At 52.6% G+C, this 23,471-nt stretch overlaps 1 protein-coding gene across 1 annotated transcript in view; it reads left to right on the top strand.

Moving 5' to 3' along the window:
* Window positions 1–1,721: 1,721 nt before the first annotated feature.
* The window catches only part of Micall1 (MICAL like 1), a 32,596-nt gene continuing 10,846 nt past the window's right edge, over window positions 1,722–23,471 (top strand). Inside the window, exons 1-9 of the mRNA XM_075959916.1 lie at window positions 1,722–2,218; window positions 7,291–7,339; window positions 7,638–7,779; window positions 13,916–14,010; window positions 14,786–14,928; window positions 16,943–17,373; window positions 18,675–18,732; window positions 19,462–19,820; window positions 21,823–22,229. Coding sequence (XP_075816031.1) covers window positions 2,073–2,218; window positions 7,291–7,339; window positions 7,638–7,779; window positions 13,916–14,010; window positions 14,786–14,928; window positions 16,943–17,373; window positions 18,675–18,732; window positions 19,462–19,820; window positions 21,823–22,229 — 1,830 coding nt within the window. The 5' untranslated portion in view covers window positions 1,722–2,072. The remainder of the gene's footprint in view (window positions 2,219–7,290; window positions 7,340–7,637; window positions 7,780–13,915; window positions 14,011–14,785; window positions 14,929–16,942; window positions 17,374–18,674; window positions 18,733–19,461; window positions 19,821–21,822; window positions 22,230–23,471) is intronic.

Raw genomic sequence — 23,471 nt, 5'->3', positions numbered from 1 at the left:
ACTGGGGTGAGGTGTCTGGCCTGCAGTCACACAGCTCTGGTCACCGTGCAGGCCCTTCATGATGCGGCAAGCTGACTCAGGCACTGGATTTCTGAAGACCACAGATGGCTGTTGGGGGCCAAGGGCTGAGCTGTCTAAGCTATTATTAAGGCAATGTGAGGGATCGAGGTCAGACCAACGGCAGTAAGTCACTGACCGGCTCTCCTTTTGGAAACGGGTACAACCATTTCTGGGACTCACTTTGTAGACCAGGCTGGTCTTGAACTCAGAGATCTGCCTGCCTCTGCCTCCGGAGTGCTGGGATTAATGCATGTGCCACCCCTGCCTGGCTTCTGATGAGCAATCCTTACTGGCCCTATTTATTTATTTGGAGACAGGGTTTCTCTGTGTAGTCTTGGTTGTCCTGGAACTCACTAGTCCAGGCTGGCTTCCAACTCCCAGAGATCCACTTGCATGCTATCATTCCAGGCTCCTTTTTATTTTTATGTTGTAGTTCAGGTTAGCCTGCTGCTGTGTAACCAAGGTTATCCTCAAACTTGGGTGGTTCTTCCTGCCTCTGCATTCGCCCATTGTATAAACATGTGAGCCATTCTTCCTAGCTTTACTTCTGAAACAGGTCTCTTGTAGGCCAGACTGACATTTTAACTCTTGCTTCCACCTCTCAGGTGCTGGGATTATAGCCATATACCAGAGGCTCTATCTCCATGTTTAAGATACTCGGTGACACTAGATCATGGGATTGGGGAAGGAGGAAGCCAGGATTTGAGACTGAGTTGATAGAACTCCAAAACCCTGTTCCAGATGACTCAGGCCCCGTTCATTCCCTCAGGGGGAGCAGCAGACCCAATCCTACTAGCTATGCATAGGTCAGAGTGATGTCACCATCTCTGCAGCTGATTCAACAGCTCCTCTTTCGGAGAGGCCTCTGGGGGAGGGGTCTATTGGCGGGGTCTTAAACCGGCAGACCAGACGACGAGGCAGGGGAGGTTCCAAAGCCAGGTGTGGCCAGAACACTCCGTTAGAGAGTGGTCTGTTTCTAAGTCCTTCCAGCAAAAGCGCAGCCCCCTGCCATTCTTGAAGTTGAAGGGATGCGGGCCCAGAAGGGTGTGTGCGAGCGAGTGAGATCTAGTTTACACAGCTAGATGGGGACTCCCAAGAAGGACCAGCTTGGTTGTGGGGTCTCCAGCCTGTCACTACATAGCTCTCTGGATTGGTAGTAGTTTGCGTCCCCTAGGCAGGCCATGGGGGGTGGAGGGAGGGCGACCGGGGTGTTATAGAGTGGGGAGGGGTGGTAGGAAGCTGGTGACCATATGGAGGTTTGGGATCTGCGTGAAAAGTGCTTCGATTCTTTCAGATCGGGTGTGGGTGTGGTTCACAGAAGTCAGGGAGGTGGATCCGCAGGTTTTGAGGGGTGAGCTTGAGGCAGGCAAGTGGCAAGCGAGAGTGTCCCGCCTCTGGGGTAGGAGGGTCTGGGGAGCCTGCGGGTGGCGATGGGGAGGGGCTAGCCAGCGCTGGGTTGTCCCGGCTGCCAGGAGGGGTTCCTCCTGGGAAGGGGTGACCGGTCTGGAGAAGAGGGGTTATGGGGCGTCGGCCCTTCCGGGGAAGGGGCTCGACGGCGTGGGCGGGGCCGCAGGGTGGGGCCTCCTCCTCCTCGCGCTCCCCCGCGGCGCGGGCGAGCTGGCGGGCGGGCTGGCGGGCAGGGGCGGGGACGGAGGCGGTGGGCGCCCGCTGCCGGCCCACAATGAGGAGAGCGGGCCGCGGTGAGTAAGCGGCGGCCGGCCAGGCCGGGCCACGCGGGGCGGAGGCTGCGCGGGCAGGTCGGGGCAGGCTGGCCGGGCGGGGTCGGGATCCGAGCCCGCAGCCCTAGCCGCGCCAGAGCCGAGCGAGGACACCGAGGCCCCGCCCCGGCCGCCGGTGGCGCCCCGAGCTCCCAGCCGCACCGCAGTCTCTGCCGGAAACCGGCCCCGCCGGAGCCCGAGCACCAGCCTCGTGCTACCTGATCCGGAGTCGGAGCCGCACGAGCCGAAGCCCGAGTCCCAGCCCCAGTCGGGGCCGGCCGAGCCCGGCCCACCATGGCGGGGCCGCGGGGCGCTCTCCTGGCCTGGTGCCGCCGCCAGTGCGAGGGCTACCGCGGCGTGGACGTCCGCGACCTGAGCAGCTCCTTCCGGGACGGCCTGGCTTTCTGCGCCATCCTGCACCGGCACCGACCCGACCTGATGTGAGTGCCCGGGGCGCGCGAGCGCGCGGGGCTGGGGACCGCCGCCCCCCTCAGTGACGCGGTGGCGCGCGCCACCCCGAGAGATCCGGGAGTTCACACCCGTCGGCTCTGTGTGCAGAGCAGGGGCGCCGAGACCCCAGACCCGTGCACCCCTCCCCCGCCTTGGGCCCCTGGTGTCAGGCTGACCCCTCCTCAGGGACGCTCCTACTCGAGGCTCCAGCGCACACGCTGAGCCTCCTTTGGGCGGCGCCTGTGCATAGTACCCCCACACTTGACTGTAGGGGATCAGGCTGTGCCACTCCCCCAGATAGGCTGCCTCCGAGTTTGAGGTCGTTTGAGCAGACATTCAGGTGCTCTGGGAGGCTGACTATTTCCAGTAGGAATTTACCTCGGGAAGGACAACCACCGGAAAGGGTGTCAGAAAGAAGGCTGTCCCAAATCTCGTCCTACCTAAGACCGCTGCCCGGCTCTATTCACCCGGTTCTTCCCTTCCCCAGAAGCCTAAACCCGGTTCCCTTCTATATATAAGCTCTGTTATCCGACTTTCCAAGTCCCATATTTTGTCGGACTCCCACGGGAATGTAGGTCATTAGTTTCACTTCTCTTCAGCTCTTTTTGCCATTTACATTTAAAGTGCAAAGAACGGGGGAAGGGGGGAGGGAAACCACCTCTCCGTTAGGCATTTTGGGCTGATGCGCTGTTGGGCATTAACCTCGTTTCTGGCACAGAGGTCCTAGATTAATGACTGTCAGGTGACTTGGGGTACACTACTTCCGAACACCACTCAAGTAGGAATCTGACAGGGTGTATGCTCTATATAGTCCCGCTGTTCACAGTGGGGCACGGCGATGGGGCAGAGAAGGAGCGGGGCGGCTGGGGTGGGGAGGGGCGTGGGGGGGACAGCTTTAGGACGGTTGACAGCCCGATCTGTAGCTTTCTGCTGGAAAGTGGGTCCCTCCTACCCGAGCCACTTCCAAAGGGTCTCCTGGAAAAATGTATTCAGGCCTGCAGAACGATTGACATGGGCTTCTACCTCAGCTTCTTTTCTGAGCCCTGGAACCTCTTTTCATTGGTTCATTGATTTATTTAATCGTAAAACTGAAAGTGACAGTTCATCTGGTGTCTGCCTTCCTTTCACTTCAGGCTTTAGTAGCAAATCTGGAAGAGGCCTAGTTCTGTCTTGCTTACAGCTCCCCTGGGAGGGCTCCTCCAGCTCCCACAACCTGCAGTCTCTGCTGCTCTCTCCCAGACTTGTTTCCATAGGACAGGCTGTGGAAGGGCCCAGGAAAGGATTTCTCAGCTCTAACTTGATTTACTGTGTATGCAGTTGAATAGTGTCCCAGGGGCCCTGGAAGACAGATTTTGGAGGTGTGGACGCCGAAGGGAGGAAGGTTTTATAGCACGGGACCCAGTGCTAACCGCAAAGGGGAGTAGGGCTTGGGCTTGCAGTGGTGGAGAAGATGCCGGCTTGGCCCCTGCTTTGGAGCTGCCGCTCAGGGTCTTCTGTTTTTGCTGGGGACTAGCCCTGAAGCAGGAGGCGGAGGATGAGCCTCAAGAGAGGATTTAGTGTCAGGATGCTAGGTGCTGAACCCCCAGCTCTAAGTACTGGCTGCCTGGTGCTAATGTTTAAGCCCTGGGGAAAATCATTGGTTCTCTGGACATCTGGAAGGTGGGGTTGATAACAAGACCTACCTCACAGCCCTGTGGTCAGGATTTTAAAGGAGGTAATAAGCAGGCAGTTAACACTAACCACTAGAAGAGGTGCTATTAGGCAGTAGGGGGTGGGAATGACTGCTTAACCCCTTCATCTAGTCAACAAGTATGTGTAGTCATTGCTCCCACACAGTGGAGTTGGCAGAGACCACAGCCAGCAAGGCAATACTCTACATACACCCCATGACAATAGTCGTGGTGGCCCATACCTTTAATCCCAGCACTCGGGAGGCAGAGGCAGGTAGATTACTGAGTTTCGGAACCGTCAAGGCTACACAGAGAAACCCTTTCTTGAAAATCAAAAACGAAAGCAGCACCAAAAAAGTCTACATACTGTCACACGTGTCGAGCTTGAGGTGACGAACTAGGGGTCCCTACCTGGAGGCCTCCAGGGGACATCCTGGGGAAAGGCCAAGGTCAAGAGAAGGCCTCAAGGCCCAAGGGAGGTCACTCAGGTGTCCGGAAAGCAGGTGTGAAGGGCTTCCCTCCCAAGCAGAGGTCTAGACTCAATCCAGTTAGTCATTTGCTAGGGAGGCTGGGCCTGGACCATCTAATTGCGTGGGAGAGAAACTGAAGCCAGGTTATTTATTTATTTTTTTATTTAATTATGTATATAACATTCTGCCTCCATGTTTGGTTGCAGCCCAGAAGAGGGCACCAAATCTCATTACAGATGGTTGTGAGCCACCATGTGGTTGCTGGGACTTGAACTCAGGTCCTCTGGAAGAACAGTCAATGCTCTTAACCACTGAGCCAACTCTCCAGCCCCTGCCAGGTTCTCCATAAAGTGCAGAGAAGGGTGGAGGTTTATCTGTCCTCCATTTATTTATTTGCTAGGGATTGACTCCAGTCCCGTGTGCGTGCCAAGGAAGCACTCAGCCACTGAGCTGCAGCCTCCGCACTTCGGGGCGGATCCGTACAGGAGCAGATGTGGAGTAAGGGTCCTAGCCTCCAGGGCTGCAGGCCTTGCCAGCCCAGGGCTGGTCCCAGGGTCTCTCTCCGTGTGTGCGCATGTGTGAGGCTTCCTGCTGTATTGGGTGAGGAACTGGACAGTGCCCTTCTGCCTCCTCCAGCTTTTCCTAAATTCCCTTGAGACCAGGGCCCATGTGGCATTCATTTCTGTGCTTTCATTTCCTCGCGTCAGATGGAACTTTCTCGGCCTTTGAAAATTCTCAGAAAGATGTGTGCAGCCCAAACCCAGATGGTGTTTAGGGGTAGAGATGAAGTGGGAGACGCTGAGGAAACACTAGTATTGTGTGTGCTAATGTATGTGTATATTTGTATATGGTGTGTGTGTGTGTGTGTGTGTGTAGGCTGGAGGTCAAATTAAGATGATAGTCCTGTTTTTTTTTTGAGACAGGCTCTCATTGAGACCGGAGAGGGGCGGGCTAATTAGCCTAGGCTCTGACTGGCCACCAAACCGCCTGTCTCTTTCTCCCCAGTGCTGGGGACGCGAACATTGGCGCTCTGAACTGAACTCAGGTCCTCATGCTTGTGTGGCAAGCGTGTCACAAGGGAGCAACCTCCCCAGTCCCAGTTACCCCAGTTCTATAGGTTTCATCACGTATTATTTCAACAAACGTGTACAAGAACACTTCCTGGACACCAGGAGCTGTGTAGGGCCCTGGGGAGGCAGTGGGGACAAACTATGACCCCTCCTTCTAGGAACACTGCTGAGGAAGCCAAACGGTCCAGACAAGTTGCCCTTCTGTCACTGGATTTGGAGTCCCTGTGTTGGACACTATGGTGTTTAGTATTACAGACGAGGAAACTGAGGTACAGAGAGACGAAGTAGCTGAGAGAAGAAGGTCACTGCAAGGCAGTGGCAAAGCTTGTACACTTTGCAGTATCTAGGAGGCCTCCTTCTGTCACTCTCAGATGCTGCTGGCCCTCACTCCGGCCCGGGAGCAAAGCCTGAGGCTCTCCTGAGTCTTCCGGCAGTGGAGGCAGTGGAGGCAGGTAGGGTTCCCGACGCCCACAGTCACACAGCCTACCTGATAGAGCAGGCCCACAGTGCCCCACCCACTCATGGTCCAGCCCACTGGTTTCAACAGATGGATAAAGCCAGCCAGCACCTGTGTTTCCCACACCAGTGCCCTGAGGGGAGGTCCTGCCACCACTCATCTGCCCCACTCAGAAGCCAAGAAGCCCTTTCTTAGGGAAGTAGGAAGTCCCCTGGAGGGAAGCTGTCCCCAGGAGTGGCTGATGGGACAGACCAGCTGTTAGTTCTAGCAGCTCTGCAGTATGCTCATTTCTGCTCTGCTGCTAGCTTGTTCTATTTTGGGCCCCATTAAGAAACAAATGTAGGGGCTAAAGTTTATTCAGTGGTTAAGAGCTCTGGCTGCTCTTCCAGAGGAACGGGGTTCAACTCCCAGCACTCACTGTGACAGCAACTGTACCTCTAGTCCCAGGGAATCTGATGCCCTCTTCTGACCTTGGGCGTCAGGTGGGCACATGGGACACAGACATACATGCTGGAAAACATATATATATATATCTTGTTTATTTAATACATATTAAATAAACAAGAAAATATATATGTGTACATACACACTAAAAAAATACAAATTTAACAAAACAACAAAACAGAAAAACATTCCTCCTGGAGTTGGATTGGGTTTTGGATTCCGTGCTTGGTATGGCTTGTGTGTTTGTGACATTTGATGGAAGTTCCAAAAGTATAGATTCCCAGGGCTGGTTAGCTTCCCCTCTTGAATCTCACCACCCTCTTCTGTAAAATGGGGTGAGCACCTGTCAGGCAAGCTGCAGGGAAGTGCAGGCTCCTCTGCATGGGAATGCCCACATTGCAAGTCTGCACTGCACGCTTGATTTGTCATTTATTTATTTATTTATTATGTATACAATATTCTGTCTGTATGCCTAAAGGCCAGAAGAGGGCGCCAGACCTCTTTACAGATGGTTGTGAGCCACCATGTGGTTGCTGGGAATTGAACTCAGGACCTTTGGAAGAGCAGGCAATGCTCTTAACCACTGAGCCATCTCTCCAGCCCCCTGGTTTGTCTTTTTTGTCACTGACTGAGGAGAATGTCTCCTGAGGAAGAACTGGCCATGAATCAAGAATCCAGCCATGACTTGGAGCTTGGCTTGAGCCCACCCCTTCTCAGTGATTTCTCAAGCCTGGCTTGGGTACCTTTAGGGGCCTTAGGCTCACTCTCTGCTTCCCAGTTGACAGCGACAGTTCCATCAGGGCTTGCAGCCTCAGTTTCCTCCTCAGGAACCTCTAGGTGCCCTCCCAGCTCTTGGAGAGCTGAGGCTGGTCCTACCAGGATAAGATTACCTCCTCCCTCCCTCCCGATTCCGCCTGTCACCTCTCTTGATAGTCCTTCTGTCTCTTGCAGCGACTTCCAGTCTCTCTCCAAGGAGAATGTCTTCGAGAATAACCGTTTGGTGAGTCCTCAGACAGATGGGAGCACAGAGGGCTGTGGTGGGAGAGGGCAGGGGTCGCAGAGGCCACTACATTTGGAAAGGGGACTGGTTCAGGACCTAGGGGAGGTCCTGGTTCTCCCTTCTCACAGCTCCCATGGGTGAGCTGCTCCTTCAGCTGCTCCTTCAGGCCACCGTGTGGGGATGGGATTATAGTCTCCCAGTCCCCTTACAATGAGCTGGTCCCGGTCTGAGAAGTGTTTCCTGACTCTGCCATCTCGCTGTCCTCTCCTCACTGTGGCCGCTCCTGCCTCCATCCTAGGCCTTTGAAGTGGCTGAAAAAGAGCTGGGGATCCCTGCTCTCCTGGACCCCAATGACATGGTCTCCATGAGTGTCCCTGACTGTCTCAGCATCATGACCTATGTGTCCCAGTACTACAACCACTTCACCAGTTCTGGCCAAGGTAAGAGAGGACAGCCCTTCAGAGAGGCTGCCCCGGGCTGTTGACTTCTTTTCTGAGCAGTACAGAAATAGCTGGGATGGCCAGGTGGTGGCGGCACACGCCTCTAATTGGAGGCAGAGGCAGGTGGAACTCGGAGTTTGAGGCCAGCCTGGTCTACAGAGCGAGTTCCAGGACAGCCTGTCTCAAAAAACCAAAAAAGGAAAGAAAGAAAGAAAGATCCAGGAAACAACAGCCTGCCATTCATTCACTGACTGTAGATTTGCTAGTTCATATACATTTTTGCATTAAAACAGCACTGGCTTGGGTGATGTGCTCACACCTGTAATCTCCATACTTGGGAGGCTGAGGCAGGATTACCTCAAGTCTGAGGCCAGCCAGGGCCACACAATCAGACCCTGTCTGCTTTGCCCTGTGTGTGTGTGTTTGAGTGTGAGAGAGACAGGCAGTAAACACAGGTGAGCTCATCTGTGCGTTCACCTCCCCTCACCCACTGCACTTCCTGTCTGACACTTCCTGTCCCGACACTTCCCAGCGCTTTTTCTTCCTGCCATGCGCTCTGTTCTGGGCTATTGCATAGCATCTTTGCAGAGCCTGCCTCCTCAGCTTGAGTGTAGAGACACTGGAAAAGGGCATATGCTAGAGGGACAGGCATCCTCTCTGTTCTCGTCAGGTTTATGAGTGTCCCAGGGCAGCTGGGGGCAGACAGCTCCTTTCTGCATAGGGGAAGTGAGTCTAAAGAAGGAAGCAAGGAGCTCAAGAACACAGCACAGAAGCTGAACAATGGGGCTGAGGAGTCAGGGGTTCTGAGTCCTTCACTGGGCAGTTGCTGCCACTAGGTCCTGAATAGCCAGTCCCATGTGGGTCATGTTTTCTGTGTCTGCTCTGTGTGGGCAGAATCCAGTCTGTCTCTTTAAATGGGCGGGAGGGAGTGGAGCTGGAAAGCTGGCTCAGTGGTTAAGAACATAGTCTTCTTTGAGGGGATCCAGCACCCACATGAACATGGAGGCTTACAACAGTCTATAATTCTAGTTCCAGGAGATCGAATGTTCTGACCTCTGCAAGCATCAGGCATGAACATACATGCAAACATAATTAAATGATAAAAAACTTTGGAGTAGACCAGGCTGGCCTCAAACTTACAGAGATCCATCTGCCCCTGCCTCCCGAGTGCTGGGATTAAAGGCGTGCACCACCACTGCCTGGCCATAAAAAACATTTTTATAAAAGGCTGAATGTGGTTGTGCACGCCTTGTATACCAGCTCATAGGAGGCAGAGGCAGGTGATTTCTGTGAATTTAAGGCCAGCCCGGTCTGCTAGGCCAGCCAGGGCTACATTGTGAGACCTTGTCTTAAAAAAATAAAAGAGAACAAAAACCCAAAAAACACTGTTCTAGAGCTGGGAATGTAGCTTAGTTGGCAGAGTGTGTGGACACCGTGCATAAAACCCTGCTTGGGTTCATTTACCAGCACCATGTAAATTAGTGGTAATGGCTAACACCCGGAATCCCAGCATTTGGGAGATGGAGGCAGAAGACCAGAAGGTCAAAGTCCTTGTCAGCTACACAGCCTGGGAGACATAATATCTTGTCTTTAAAAATAAAAAAAATCTGTTTTTTGAGCCAGCACTTGCTGCCAAGGCTGATGACTGAGTTCCAGCCCTAGAACCCACATCATGGAAGGAAAGAACTGACTCCTGAAATTCGCCTTCTGACTTCCGCCTGTGAACCATGATGCTTTCAATCTCTGTACCCGAAAAGTAAATAAATATCAATAAATTAGGGGCTGAAGAGATGGTTCGACTACTAATAAAGACTTAATTCAGAGCCGGGCAGTAGTGATGCATGCTTTTAATCCCAGCACTTGGGAGGCAGCGGCAGGTGGATCTCTGAGAGTTTGAGGCCAGCCTGGTCTACAGGGTGAGTTCCAGGGCAACCAGATCTGTTACACAGTGAAACCCTGTTTTGAAAAACCAACCAACCAAACAAACAAAAAATAAAAGACTGAGTTCTCTTTTCAGCACTTAGGCCTAGCAGCTCACAACTGCCTGTAACTCTAGCTCCATAGGATCTGGCCTTCATGGGCATTGCACTCATGTGTGCAAAATAACACAAAGGCCAAGAGGTGGTGGTACACGCCTTTAATCTCAGCACTTAAGAGGCTGAGAAGGACTTCTGAATTCAAGGCCAGCCTGGTCTACCAGAGCTAGTTCCAGGAAAGGCTCAAAAGTTACAGCGAGGGGGTGGAGAGATGGCTCAGTGGTTAAGAGCATTGCCTCGTCTTCCAAAGGTCCTGAGTTCAATTCCCAGCAACCACATGGTGGCTCACAACCATCTGTAATGAGGTCTGGTGCCCTCTTCAGGCATGCACGCAGACAGAATATTGTATGCATAATAAATAAATAAATAAATATTTAAAAAATAAGTTACAGCGAAACCCTGTCTCAAAAAACTAAACCAAAACCAAACAAACAACAACACATAGACACACACATATACACATAATCAAAACATAAAAGAAAACTTTAAAATTTGAAATTAAGTAAGCAAAGTGTCTGGAAGATGCATGTAGCCGTCTGGAGCATGCTGGAACTTCGGTATCTACACACGCCAGGGACAGCTGCATTGGAAGACCCCAGAGTCACTGTGGGAAGGAGCCTCGCTTCAGTAGAGATAAGAACATGGCCTCAGACTTTTCCCTTTTCCCTCCACCTCGGTCTCCTCTTTGGGATGGGGTTGTGCATAGAGCCCACCTCACAAGGTTGCTGTGAGGAGTGAAAGGGATGTGTGCAGAGCATGTTTGTCCTCTCTGATTTAGGACTCATGTGTCCCCAGCTTGTGCGGTACAGTCTTATGACTGTGACTCTCACAGCCTGGGAAACAACTAACATCTCTAGTGTACCGTGTGCTGAGTTATAAAGGATGAGCGTCACCGTAAGGGTGTTTCCAGTGCTGATGGTCTTGTTGGGTGGAAGCCCCTGTAACAGAAGAACATATGTATCTGGATTGCTGATCGACTGTAGCTTGCATAATAGTCAGGATCCATGAATGGACCATGTGACCCTGATCACAGTTCTCTTTCCAGACTGCACCTCTCTACTCTGTTCTTCGGCTTCCTCCTACCACTTTCAGATTTTTTTTTTAATGTAGCCCAGGTTAGCCTGAAATTCAGTATGCTTCTTCCTCACCTTCTAAGCCAGTTTCAGATATGTGTAATCATGCTCACTTTGTTTCAGTCTCTTTGTGGCCAATCATGAATCTCTCTTCAGCCCTTCCTGGGAGTCAACTTCCTAGACCTGCCTGCAAGGTGGGGGTGTCCTGTAGAGTTCCATTGGTTAAGATAAAGTTTGTATCTTTTATGTCATTTGGCCCCTAGATACAAACCATTTTTATCCCATCTGCCACTGCTGTGATGTGTTCCAACCCTGTGTTCCCTCCCCCAGATGGTCCTGTATTGTACCTTTTGGGCAAGTGGAAAGTGTGTGTGTGTGTGTGTGTGTGTGTGTGTGTGTTAGAGAGAGAGAGAGAGAGAATGGCCAGTTCTTCCTAACCTGGCCCTCTCATCTGTACAGTAGCCACTGCCTTTCTCCTGGGAAACACACAGAATATACTTAAGTATGTACAACCCAGGGCTCCCACATGCTAAACAGGCACTCACACTGAGCCCAGTCCCAGCCTTCCTTCCCTGCAGACCAGCACTGTCTGCACAGCTGTGCTGCCCCAGCACCTGGAACCCAGTACTTTAACAAGTACTTGTAGAGCCCTTGCTGTGTGCCAGGCATTGTGCTGGCTGCTGGGGAAAGAGAGAGTTTCAGAGATCATGCTGTATGGTGTTGGAGGAAGAGAAAGAAAGCATGAAACAGTACATTTCTCAGGATCTGGGCAAAGGGCAGAGTTCACCAAGGAGAGCAGGAAGTGGTCACTTTAGATGTGTAGTCTTTGAGGGCCTTAGAGGTGATGTCTGAAGTGAGCAGGAGACAGCCAGACAGCTCTGAAGGTGTGGGGAGGAGTGTGGCAGGTAGAACAGCATGGGTCCTGTGCTGCTGGGCTCTAGGGGGAAGAAGACAGGAGCCAGCCCAGGGAATCTCCCCGGGGGCTTGCCTAGGCTGCTGAGTCTCCTAACCTTTTCACTGTGACTCAGAATAAAACAGCTTTCCAGTCAGGCATGCCCTTAATCTCAGCACTAGGGCAGCAGAGACAGGTGGATATCAGTGTGAGGCCAACCTGGTCTATATAGTTCTAGGGCAGCCAGGGCTACATAGTAAGATCCTGTCTCAATAAAATACAACAAAGGGGCTGGAGAAATGGCTCAGCGGTTAAGAGCACTGATTGCTCTTCCAGAGGACCCGGGTTCAATTCCCAGCACCCACATGGCAGTTCACAGCTGTCTGAGAATCCAGTTCCAGGGGATCTGACACCTTCACACCAATGCACATAAAATAAAGATAAATAAATCATAAAAAAATAAAATAAAATACAACAAAGCAAAAACAGATGCATTCCCTGCCACATCCCCAAGTTCACATACATGTGTAAGTGACATAAGCTTTAGAAATCAGTCCCTTCCCATCTGACATGATGGCCTTTGCATTGAGTAGATGTTTCTCCTCTATGTATACCCTTGTTCAGATGTTGTATTTAATTGAATTGTATTATCATTATTATAAATATTTGTTTTGTACGTGTGTATGTGTGTGCTGAGCATATCTCTGTGAGTCATATGTTGGTGTCATAAGCCTGCAGAAGTCCAGAAGGCATTGGATCCTCTGGAACTGGAGTTACAGGTGTTCACGAACTACTGCTATGTGGGTGCAAAAACTCAAGCCAGGTTCTCTGTAAGAGCCATTTTGTTTGTTTGTTTGAAGACAAGGTTTCTCTGTAGCTTTGGAGCCTGTCCTGGAACTCACTTGGTAGACCAGGCTGGTGCTAGCCTCAAACTCACAGAGATCTACCTGTCTCTGCCTCCTGAGTGCTGGAATTAAAGGTGTGCACCACCGCCACCATCATCTGGCGTCAGAGCCATTTTTTTTAAGCTGGGCAGGGGTGGCACACGCCTTTAATCCCAGCACTTGAGAGGAAGATGCAGGTGGATCTCTGTAAGTTCGAGGCCAGCCTGGTCTATAGAACTAGTTCCAGGACAGCCAGGGCTGTCCAAAGAAACTGTCTCAGTCCTCCACCCCCACCAAAATTCACATTTGCTTGTTTAATTTGTGTGCATGTATACCATGGCTCATGTGTGGGACAACTGTGGGAGTCATTTCTCTCCATCCACCATGTGGTTTCCAGAGACTGAACTCAAATCATCAGCCTTGGCAACAAGAGCCTTTGCCTGCTGCATCATCTCACTGGCCCTTTAATTGATTAACTCACTAATTAGTTATTTTTTGAGACAGGCTCTTACTTTGTAGCTCAGACTAGCTCAGAATTCATAATCGTGTAGTGCTCCAGGGACTGGGATTACAGGTGTGCAACACACACACACACACACACACACACACACACACACACGCACGCACGCACATACCTTGTTTCTTTTCAGTACTGGGCTTGAACTCAGAGCCTGGATTATGTTAGCCAAGCGCTTTATGGATGAGCTGTCTGAATACTTGTCAGATCACCACACATGGACTGTTTTGTGGTGCACAGTTCTCGAGAAGTTAGAGGTTGGATGTTGTTTTACTGCATGGGTGCAGAGGAGGTTCTCAACGACACTAGCTGATGGAGGAGGGGCATAATCTGAGGGAAGCCCTGGCATGTGTGTGGGGTTTCCTCTGACTCTGGGCCACATCTGCTCACGTGGAGACAGGCGGGCGACCTCAGGGAGTAGGCCACCTCCCTGAGCCTTCAGATCAGGCTTCATCCCTTTGCCTGAGTGAGAAGGAAGCTGAGGCTCAGCCTGCTGTACCCAGGTTGTGGCAGTCCTGTACAGTGCGAATCACTGGCTCCACTTGAGGGAGGCTCAGCAAGGCCCCTGGCACAGGGCCTGAAAGTGGAAGTGTTTCCCGCTCTGTCTTACTTGCAGCCCAGGTGCAGACCTGTGTTCTGCCCAGAGGAGGTGCTGTGGAGCTTCGGGTGGGTTGGCGCCTCCTTGGTCTCCAGGTTCTCTCCCTGCCTCAGACAGTGTCTTTCCTGTCTTATAGCGGCTGTCTCACCATCACCCTCACCAGGAAAGGATCCAGCACTCCCCTCTCCCCCATCTGCATCCCCTGCTGTGCAACCAGGAGAGGAGGCTCAGGTAGGCAGACTCCTTGGGTGGAAGAGCAGGCGAGGGGCACAGCCTGGATGTTTTCTCCAGAGTTTGAGTGAGTCACGGTCATTCCTGTGACTGTGGACAAACCCCATGCTGTCCTTGCCATCATGGGACAGTCAGGAGCTATGCAAATGACACACAGTGATGTGACTGTCCCTTTGACTCTGTGGAGTCCCAGGTTTGAACCAGTCAGTGTGAGTGAGGCCCCTCCAAGGCGGCAGCTCTCAGGCCCTAGGAAACAGTGACTCAGTGAGGTTTGGTCCTTTGTCCAAGGTCGCTCAGTAGAGAAGTGGGGACCACCTTGTTAGTCCCCTCTCCAAAGGACATCAGCTTTTCATGAGCTTTAGAGAGAAGCAGGCCCAGAGTGAGTACCCAGACAGCCTGAGTGGGCTAACAGCTAGTTGATGGAGAGCCAAGGCCACCAGAGGAAAGGAGGGTTGGCTAGGGCAGCTATCAGGAGGGACTTGGCAACTAAAAGTTGCCTCTCCTAGGGCCAGGAGGCCTTCCTTGGAAGCTGGAAGTCTGGGCTTCACTGTTTCTGTACTGACTTGGGACATTGAGAAAGTCACCTTCTCTGGGCTCTGGCTTCCTCACGTGGGAGAAGGCGACAGCCTGCCGTCCTCTGGCTCTCCTAGGACTCTGGTCTTCATGTGTTAGCACTACGGAGCTCTGTGTGCACTTGAGGGACCTGGCTGTGGTGGAGAGGGAAGGGAACTCTTCAGGAGCAGCATGGCTGGTAACTGTGCCCCATTTCCTGCAGGGTGATGACCTCTCCTCAGCCAGCCTGTCTGAGCAGGGCAAACAGCAGCCCCCCAGCAGCGCATGCGCAGCCTGCGGGCAGCGGGTGCACCTGGTGCAGCGGTACTTGGCCGAAGGCAGGCTCTACCACCGGCACTGCTTCCGGTGAGTGCTGTAGGGCAGGGCATATCTCCCAGCACCCAGGAGGGAGCTCCCTTGGGGTCAGCACCCACTGTGCCCTTCACACCTGCTGTGGCCGTTCACACCCACCGGGCTGTTTATACTGGGCATTCAGCTTCTCCTCACTTCACAGAGGAAGAAACTGTGGCCTAGAAGAGAAAGACCAAGACCCAGTCAGTCCCAGGATTACCCTCCCATTCTCATTCTATTTATTTATTATGTATACAATATTCTGTCTGTGTGTATCCCTGTGGGCCAGAAGAGGGCACCAGACCCCATTACAGATGGTTGTGAGCCACCATGTCGTTGCTGGGAATTGAACTCAGAACCTTTGGAAGAGCAGGCAGTGCTCTTAACCTCTGAGCCATCTCTCCAGCCCCCTTCTCATTCTTTTTAAAGATGTATTGATTTTTATGTATGTGTCTATGACTGTGGAAGCAGAAGCTGTGTGTGGGGAAGCCCCTGGAAGCCATCTGCAGTTACAGGCCGTCGTGAGTGGCTCGATGTGGGTGCTTGGGAGCAAACTCAGGTCCTCTGCAAGAGCAGCAGTTGCTCTCAAATGCTGAGCCATGTTTTTTCCTGGGGTGCTGAGTGCAGGGCAAGCGTCTCACCACTGAGTTTTGTGCTCAGCCCCCCTCATCATTGGAGCTCAGTTGAAACAAAGAATTTTCTTGGGTTTAAGTGTGACTTCCAGGGGATGCCAGGTTGTTTGGTTTTGTGGTGCTGGGACTGAACGCAGAATGTGTCTGCTAGGCAAGCACTCTACCACTGAGCTATTCTTCCAGCCAAGGGAAGACAGGTTCTCCTTTTTGCTTTTTCTGTGTTTGTTTTAAGGCAGTGCCTTACTGCGTAGACCAGGCTAGCCTGGAACTGGTATTTCTCTGCCTCAGTCTTCTAAATGCTGAGATAAAGTACATCGGCCTAACCCTTAAATCCCAGCACTCGGGAGGCAGAGGCAGAGGCAGGTGGATCTGTGAGTTTCAGACCAGCCTGGCTACAGAGTGAGTATCAGACAGGCAGAGCTACAAAGTGAGACCCCGTTTTATAAAACCAAAAAAACCCCCAAACAAAACAGGTGTGTACCAGCATACCTGACTTTTTCAAAAGTGCATTTGAGGGGCAGGTGCGAAGGCTCAGCACTTAAGAGCAGTGGTTGCTCCTGCAGCGGACCCAAAGTTTGATTTCCTTCATGCACATAGCCTCTCACAACCTCTGTAATCCAGTTCCAGGGGATCTGATGCCTTCTCCTGGCCTCCTTTGGCACCAGGCATCCATGTACATAGATCTACATGTAGGCAAAAAAGCCCAACACATAAAATAAATCTTAAAAAGTACCCCCCCCCCCCGCAACAGGCATTACTAGATGTGCACGCATGGTCTGACCCTGTGTCTGTAGATGTGTGCCCCGTACAAGAGCTTTCTGCAGCTGGGCTCACCCACACAGGAGACACTCTGATACACTGTATTCTGTTTCATTAAGAGCAAGCCAGCCCCAGGCTGGGGCTGTGTGACTCGGTGGTGGAGTGCTTATTCATAATTCACAAGGCTCTGGGTTCCACCCCAAAACAGTTGAGCTTGGGCTGTGGTCCAAGAGTAGAGCACGGTGTTTAGCCTTTTTAGAGGCTTTGGTTCCCAGCCCTGAAAAACAAAGTGAAACCAAAACAAACCTGGTAGGTAGGGAACCAAACTGATTTCTAGAGTAACTGGCTGACAGCGGTCTTCCCCTGGGGCAAACCCTGGGGCACTTTCGCCTCTTTCCCCTTGCAGCACAAGCTTGTTTCACAATGCCTGTTTCTAATTTGACACGGTTTACTCTTCCCCTCTGATTCCGACAGTTGCTGTGTTCTTTTTCTTCTGGAAAGTCCAGGGTATAAAGCCAGTTGAGCCTGGCAGTTGAAGGAGGGAGTAAGGGGATAATAACTTTGGTCTCTGATGGAGGACTTACCCAGGACCTAGCCAGTGTGCCCTGCTAAGGGAATACCTGCTCTGTCCTCTGCAGATGTCGGCAGTGTTCCAGCACACTGCTCCCGGGTTCTTATAATAGTGGGCCCGAGGAAGGCACCTTTGTGTGTGCAGAACGCTGCACCAGGCTGGGTCCAGGAGGCCGATCAGGAACTAGGCCCCTGTCACAGCGAAAGCAGCAGCAGTTAACAGAAGCCAAGGATGGAGAGGAGAGTGACCTTAGTGTGTCTGCAGTGGCCGAGGCAGATGGGTTCCAGGCCAGCTCCGAGGTACAGCCCCAGACCCCGAACAAGCCACTTCTTCCCAGCAAGCCCCAGGAGTTGGCCAGTTCCCCTGCTGGCCGGCCCACACCTGCGCCCAGGAAGGCTTCTGAGAGCTCAGCCTTGACGCCCCCAACACCACGGCCACGGTCTAGCCTGCAGCAGGATGGCTTGGTGGAGCAGGGTACCAGCAGCGGCCTTGTGAATGGTGAGTGAGAGCACAGTGGACGGGGCGTGCTGGCTGAATGTGTTCCCTCTTGTGGGCATGTACATAGCCTTGTGTTCCTGGAATAGTGTCAGCTTTCCTTCTTTCCCTCAAGATTTATTTTAAATTGTGTGTATGTGTGTCTGTGCATGTGACTGTAGATGCCTACAAAGTCCAAAGTCGAGAAGAGGGCATAGGATCCCTTAGAGCTGGAGAAACAGGATGTTGTGAGCCACCTGATCTGGGTGTTGGGAACTGAACCCAGGTCCTCTGGAAGAGCAGCAAGTGCTCTTGACTGCTGAGGCATCTCTCCAGCCCTGTGAACTGCTCTGAGCTGGCACCTGTATGTGCTGTGTGATGAGGTCTCCTGTGTGTGTCCCAGTCACCTTGTGCCTTTTCATGCCATGTTGCTCTCCAAACTGGTGCAGCTCAAGCCGCAGCGCCACCTGTGTCCCGTGTATGCATTTTGTTTCTGTCTTGTGGCTTGGAGTATAGCAGGCATACATGTGTGTGTCTTGAGTGTCTGGGACTGTGCATGTTGATGTCAATAGTATGTGACCTGGCTCATTCCCAGGTATGCTTCAGGTAACTTCCCACTTTCATTATGTGATCTGTTATCTGTCTGGGGAGGGCAGCGGGGTCAGGGCCCTTGGTCTCATCTGAACTTCATGGAAATTCTTGGACTGCTGTCTGCGGGGTTTTCTTAGATGACCTCCATGTGTTCCTGAGCTATGCAGAACATCCCTTATCATTTAGTCAGGGAAGGCAATGAAGGCCCGAGGGAGAGAGCATCCCAGGACTTGTGCCAAAACATTCTCAGCATTTCTGGAGGCAGGCTTAGGTTTGGGTACTAGGGACACCGATAATGTTTGGACCTTGTTGTGTTTTCTTGGAGGAACCAGTGATTTGATAGTGTGTAGACACGCTGTTGAGGTGGATGAAAGGAAGCCAAGACTGGGATTTAGATAGCTGTAGTCAAGGGAGGTTTCCAGGTGGAGGTGGCACCTGGGTTGATACCCTGGTATAGAAGAAGTGACTGAAGGGATTTGGGTTGGGACTTTTTAGCTAGCATGCAGTTGGGCCTGTCAGAAGCCTGCCTACAGCCTGACTGACCATTCTCCTATTCACCTTTGATCATTTATCTTATCTCCCTGAGGGCGGGGCAGGGAGGGACTGCGGTCACCCTGGTCTGTGATTTGCCATGTAGGGCACAAAGTGCTGGCTTGCAAAGCCAGCACTCTGGCTGGCTCTTGGTACCCCTCTACAGCCCATGAAGGCCTGGTTCATTGTCCTCTCACGTCTAGGAAGACTGCAGGAACCCCCTGTTCCCAGGCCAAGAGGCACACCCAAGCTGTCGGAGAGGTATGCTGGCCCCTGAAAGGCCTCTGAGGGAGTGGGGGTTTCCAGGGCCCAGATGGGGAAAGGATTTCCTGGCCCACAGGGAGGCTTCTCTCTGGGTGAGGAAGGAAAGCCGTGTCCCCAACCTGCCTGACCTGTGCTCCAAGTGGGGACAGCCACCTCTAGAGTCACTTTGCCTCCCAAGCCTGTGCTTCCTGCATGACATGGGCGTCTAGGCCTTGTTCATAGAGTACATAGTTCATAGACAAAGCTGATGTGTCTGCCTCTCTCCAACCCCACTCTGGGGAGGACATACTTCTAGCTTTTCTTTGAGAGCGGTCCTCATTAGGATAGCTGCCCTGGGAGGGGTAAGGGGCCACAGTGCCCCACTAGTAAACATTTGTGCAGTTCCTGGTGTGTAACCACACTCGGGAGCAGGGTGTTGAACTCACTGGACCCTGTGAAATGGAAGGCTAGCTAAGCCTCCATGGAGCTGATGAGCCTGAGGCATAGGGAGGTGGGTGACATCATGAAATGTCACACAGCCCCTCTTTTGGGCTGGATTGACAGCAGCTGTGTGATTGAAGGCTTGTCTTCTCTGGGCTCCAAGGTGCCCTATTGGGATGTGACTGTCACAACCCATTTTACCTTTTTGCTTGGCCTGATCTTGGGGCAGCTTCTCCCCCTCCTCTGGGACAAACTGAAACTTCCTAGAGAGCAGAAGGCTGACCCCTTGCCTTGGCCTTCCTCTAGGATGCCAGCACCAAGGAAGGACCCCCCATGGATTGCACTGGTGCAGACAGAGCCAAAGAAGAAACCAGCCCCACCGCCCCCCAGCAGCAGTCCTGGGTCAGCAAGCAGACAGGTGGAGAATGGAGGCCTGGAAGAAAGGACCCAGAAGAGCCCAGTAGCTGGGCCAGAGCCCAAGCCCTACAACCCCTTTGAGGAGGAAGAGGAAGAAGAAGAGACAGCCCCAGCAGTACCAGGCCCTGCCCCAGCCCCACCAGAATCCACACCCAAGTCTCTGCACCCCTGGTATGGCATCACCCCCACCAGCAGCCCCAAGACAAAGAAGCGCCCTGCCCCGAGAGCACCCAGTGCTTCCCCCCTTGGTGAGTTCTGGGTCTGAGGTACGGGGAGCTTTGTTATGTTTTTGTACACTATGGGTATGTGGTCTCCCATTTCATCTAAGAGAGGCTGGGAGAAGGGCAGTCACTTTATAGAAGACGCAGAGCATTGGAGCAGTGGAGGCGGAATTTGAACCCCAGCTTTGTTCATCCACCCATCCACCCATCCATCCATCCATCCATCCATCCACCCACCCATCCATCCATCCATCCATCCATCCATCCATCCATCCATCCATCCATCCACCTATCCACCTATCCATCCATCCATCCATCCACCCACCCACCCATCCATCCACCCATCCATCCATCCATCCATCCATCCACCTATCCACCTATCCATCCATCCATCCATCCACCCACCCACCCATCCATCCACCCATCCATCCATCCATCCATCCATCCATCCATCCATCCATCCATCCACCTATCCACCTATCCATCCATCCACCCACCCACCCATCCATCCATCCATCCACCTATCCACCTATCCATCCATCCATTTAATGTGCATTGGTATTTTACCTGCATATATGTCAGTGTGAGGGTGTCAGATCTTGGAGTTACAGATGTTATAATTTGGAAAAAGTGGTATGTGAGAGAGAGATACCATGTGACAGAGCTAAGGTGGAGGGCTTTTTTATTGGGGAAAAGTGAATGGGAAAAGGGGAGATGGAGACCAGCCTCTGGGGACAGGAGTGGCAGAAGAGAAGAGAGGGAGACAGACAGACAGAGACAGAGAGAACGAGGGAGAGATGGGAGGTGGGTAGGGCCCTTTTAAAGGGGAACATGGTGAATATGCACAGGAGGTGCTCTTACTGGCTACAGCTGAGGACGTATACCCCAAGGTCAGGCCAGCACAGATGCCTGAACTAACAACAGATAGTTGTGAGCGACCATGTGGGTGCTGGCAATTGAACCCGGGTCCTTTGGAAGAGCAGCCAGTGCTCTTAACCACTGAGCCATCTTTCCAGCCCCTGAGCTCCAGCTTTTAACACTTCCTGTTGTGCTAATTCAGCTTGGGAGTCAGGGAATACTTGGCACAGCCTTGGACTTGTGAAAGGCATGAGGCAGGAGTTCACTTGAACCCTGCCCCCTGTGTCTGTCTCTCCAACCACTGAGAAGCTTGACTTCTACCTTTGTAGGACTTGGTCTTTAGTCTCCTCATGTGTGAGATGGGGGTGAGCTCCAGGTCCCTTCACCCTAGCACGCTGTATGTTTTGTTTTTACCTCAGATTTGTCTTCAACTCTTGGTCCCCTATCCCACTCCTAGGGGTGTGGCTGGCAGTTCTGGGACCAAGCACCTGCTGGGAGCAATTACAGGCAAATTCTCAGTCCTGTATGCCCTGGGTCCACTTGCTGGTTGGGTTCAGGGTAATGGGGGCATGAGCTCTGAAGTTGGACAGAGCTGTGTTTAAGGGTGACCCTAGCTAGGGAGGATCCTTCCCTGAGTCTGCAGCTTCATCCAGGAAGTACAATGGTGGACATGGAGGCAGAGTCCATGTCATCTGCAGAAGGGGAAAGCTGTGCTTGGCAGTGCCTGGCCCAGCTCTGGCTGCAGCAAGTGCTGCCCCCACCCTGTGCTGTTGCTTTCTTTCCAGTCTCTGCTGGAGACGAAGACCAGCCTCATTTCCCCTGCCTTCCCTGTACTGGAGCCTCCATCTGCCCCGTGGCTTGCCCTTGAGTGGGCTTGGGTGTGGGAGGATCGTGGGACATGTGGGGAAGTGGAAGGCAGCTGTCTTTCTGAGTGGGAAGTTAGGGCCATAAATGTGCCACAAGTTGGCACACTAGTGCATCAGGGGTACAATGACCTAGTGCCTTTGTGACGTGGGTCCTGGCATGGGTTTGGTGTTCTCTGGCCTCCTGCCCATCCAGATGGGAAAAGCTTGGTGTCCAGGGCTACCCCCAGCTCTGGGAGCAGGATGTGTTGGGGGAGGACAGAAGTCCTGCTTACCACTTGAATGTTACTGCTATTCGTCTTCAACAGTTCTCCATGCCTCCCGCCCGTCACACTCGGAACCTCCTTCCGCCACGCCATCGCCAGCCCTTAGTGTGGAGAGCCTGGCATCCGAGAGCTCCAGTCACACTGCCAGTGCAGAGCCTTTGGAGACGCCTGCCGTACCCAAGAGCTCCTCAGATCCTGCTGTGCACGTGCTTGGTACCCCTGGCATAGCTGAGAACTCCGTCACCCCCTCAGCCAACTCTTCCCTATCGTCTTCTGGGGAGCTAGGACAGCCTGGTGGTGAACAAGTACCCCAGGCCAGGACCAGGGGCAGCCCAGGTACCCAGGCCACCAAGCCCTTCAGTGGTGCTACCCCCATGCCCTTCTTGTTAGCTGGAGACCGCAGCCCTGCCCCTTCCCGGGGGAGTTCATCCCCACAGCTGCAGATCAAGGTAAGTGCAGAAGCAGCCTTCTAGCTAGTGGATATGTGTGGCTTGTCTGCGGGCAAGGAGGTCCTCGGCTGGGATCTCGAGTGGACACACCCATTATTACCTGTGTGAGGCCCTGGTCTGTGTTTCTCCATCCCTCTGTCTGTCTGCTCCCAGCCTGTTTCTGATACGGTGGGATCTGTTCGCCCCTGTACCCTTTGCCCACACCTCTTCTACCCCACCACCTGCTGGCTTCACTGATGCCAGGTCTTGGGCTTGTTCATTAAGACCCTGTGCTTAACCTCTAGGGGCACCCCATCTCCATGGGCAGACACGTATATGATTGTTGTAATATGGAGTGCAGCACAGATAAGAAAGAGGACTCCTTCACTAGACACTGCAGCTCTTACCAGGAAGTGGGGAGGGTACCTCCTGTGTGTATGGGACACCTGGATTCCGGATGTCACACAGGCCTAGTGGCCTCTGTTCTTGAGTGGCCCATTGTCATTGTCTGGTCTGCAGGTTCTGAAATGACTCCCACAGGTAGCCATATTGGTTTGTAGGAGCCAAGGTTAGTACCCATCAGTCTAAAGGGCACCAGATGCACACCTTCCTGGGTTCCTCTTTTACGGTTATGGGGTATAAAACCAGGCCCGACCCTAGACCCATGCTAGGCTCTGTCTTCTCTCAGAGGTAAAGCAGGCATGAGGAGGATCTAGCTGGGCCCCTATCCGGGAATCTGGGTTTTGACAGGTTCTGTAGTTCTGGGTTGTCTTGTTTCTTGTACTGATCCTTCCTGGGCCACAGTGACTCATGTAGGTATGGTATTTCCAATTCTGCTATCTATTGTGTGACATTGAAAAGGCCTACTTTTGACAGTAAGCTACTGGGTAGTGCCAAGTTTCCAGAATGTTCTAAAGAGCCTCTGGGTATCTAGATGGTGGTAGGTGATGGACTTGGGGTAGCTTAAAGAACCGTTCCAGGTCCTTTGTTTATATGTTTTAGTTTTTCTTTATTTTAAATATGTGTATCCGTGTATGGGTTTGTGCATGTGAGTGCAGTGCCTGTGGTAGCCAGCAGAGGGGGTGTCATAGGGGTCTGGTGGTCACCTGATGTGGGTGCTGGGATCTGACTTTGGACAAGCAATGTGTGCTCTTAACCACTAAGCCATCTTTGCAGCCTGCCCACCTCCATTGTAATGAAAGCATGGCTTGTATGGGAGACTGATTTGAGAATGTTCTGTGGCTTTAAAAGCCTGGAAGGACT

Source organism: Microtus pennsylvanicus, chromosome 2 (genome assembly GCF_037038515.1).
Source record: "Microtus pennsylvanicus isolate mMicPen1 chromosome 2, mMicPen1.hap1, whole genome shotgun sequence".
In the NCBI taxonomy this organism is placed as follows: Eukaryota; Metazoa; Chordata; class Mammalia; order Rodentia; family Cricetidae; genus Microtus; species Microtus pennsylvanicus.
This window is presented reverse-complemented; position numbering and strand designations above follow the sequence as displayed.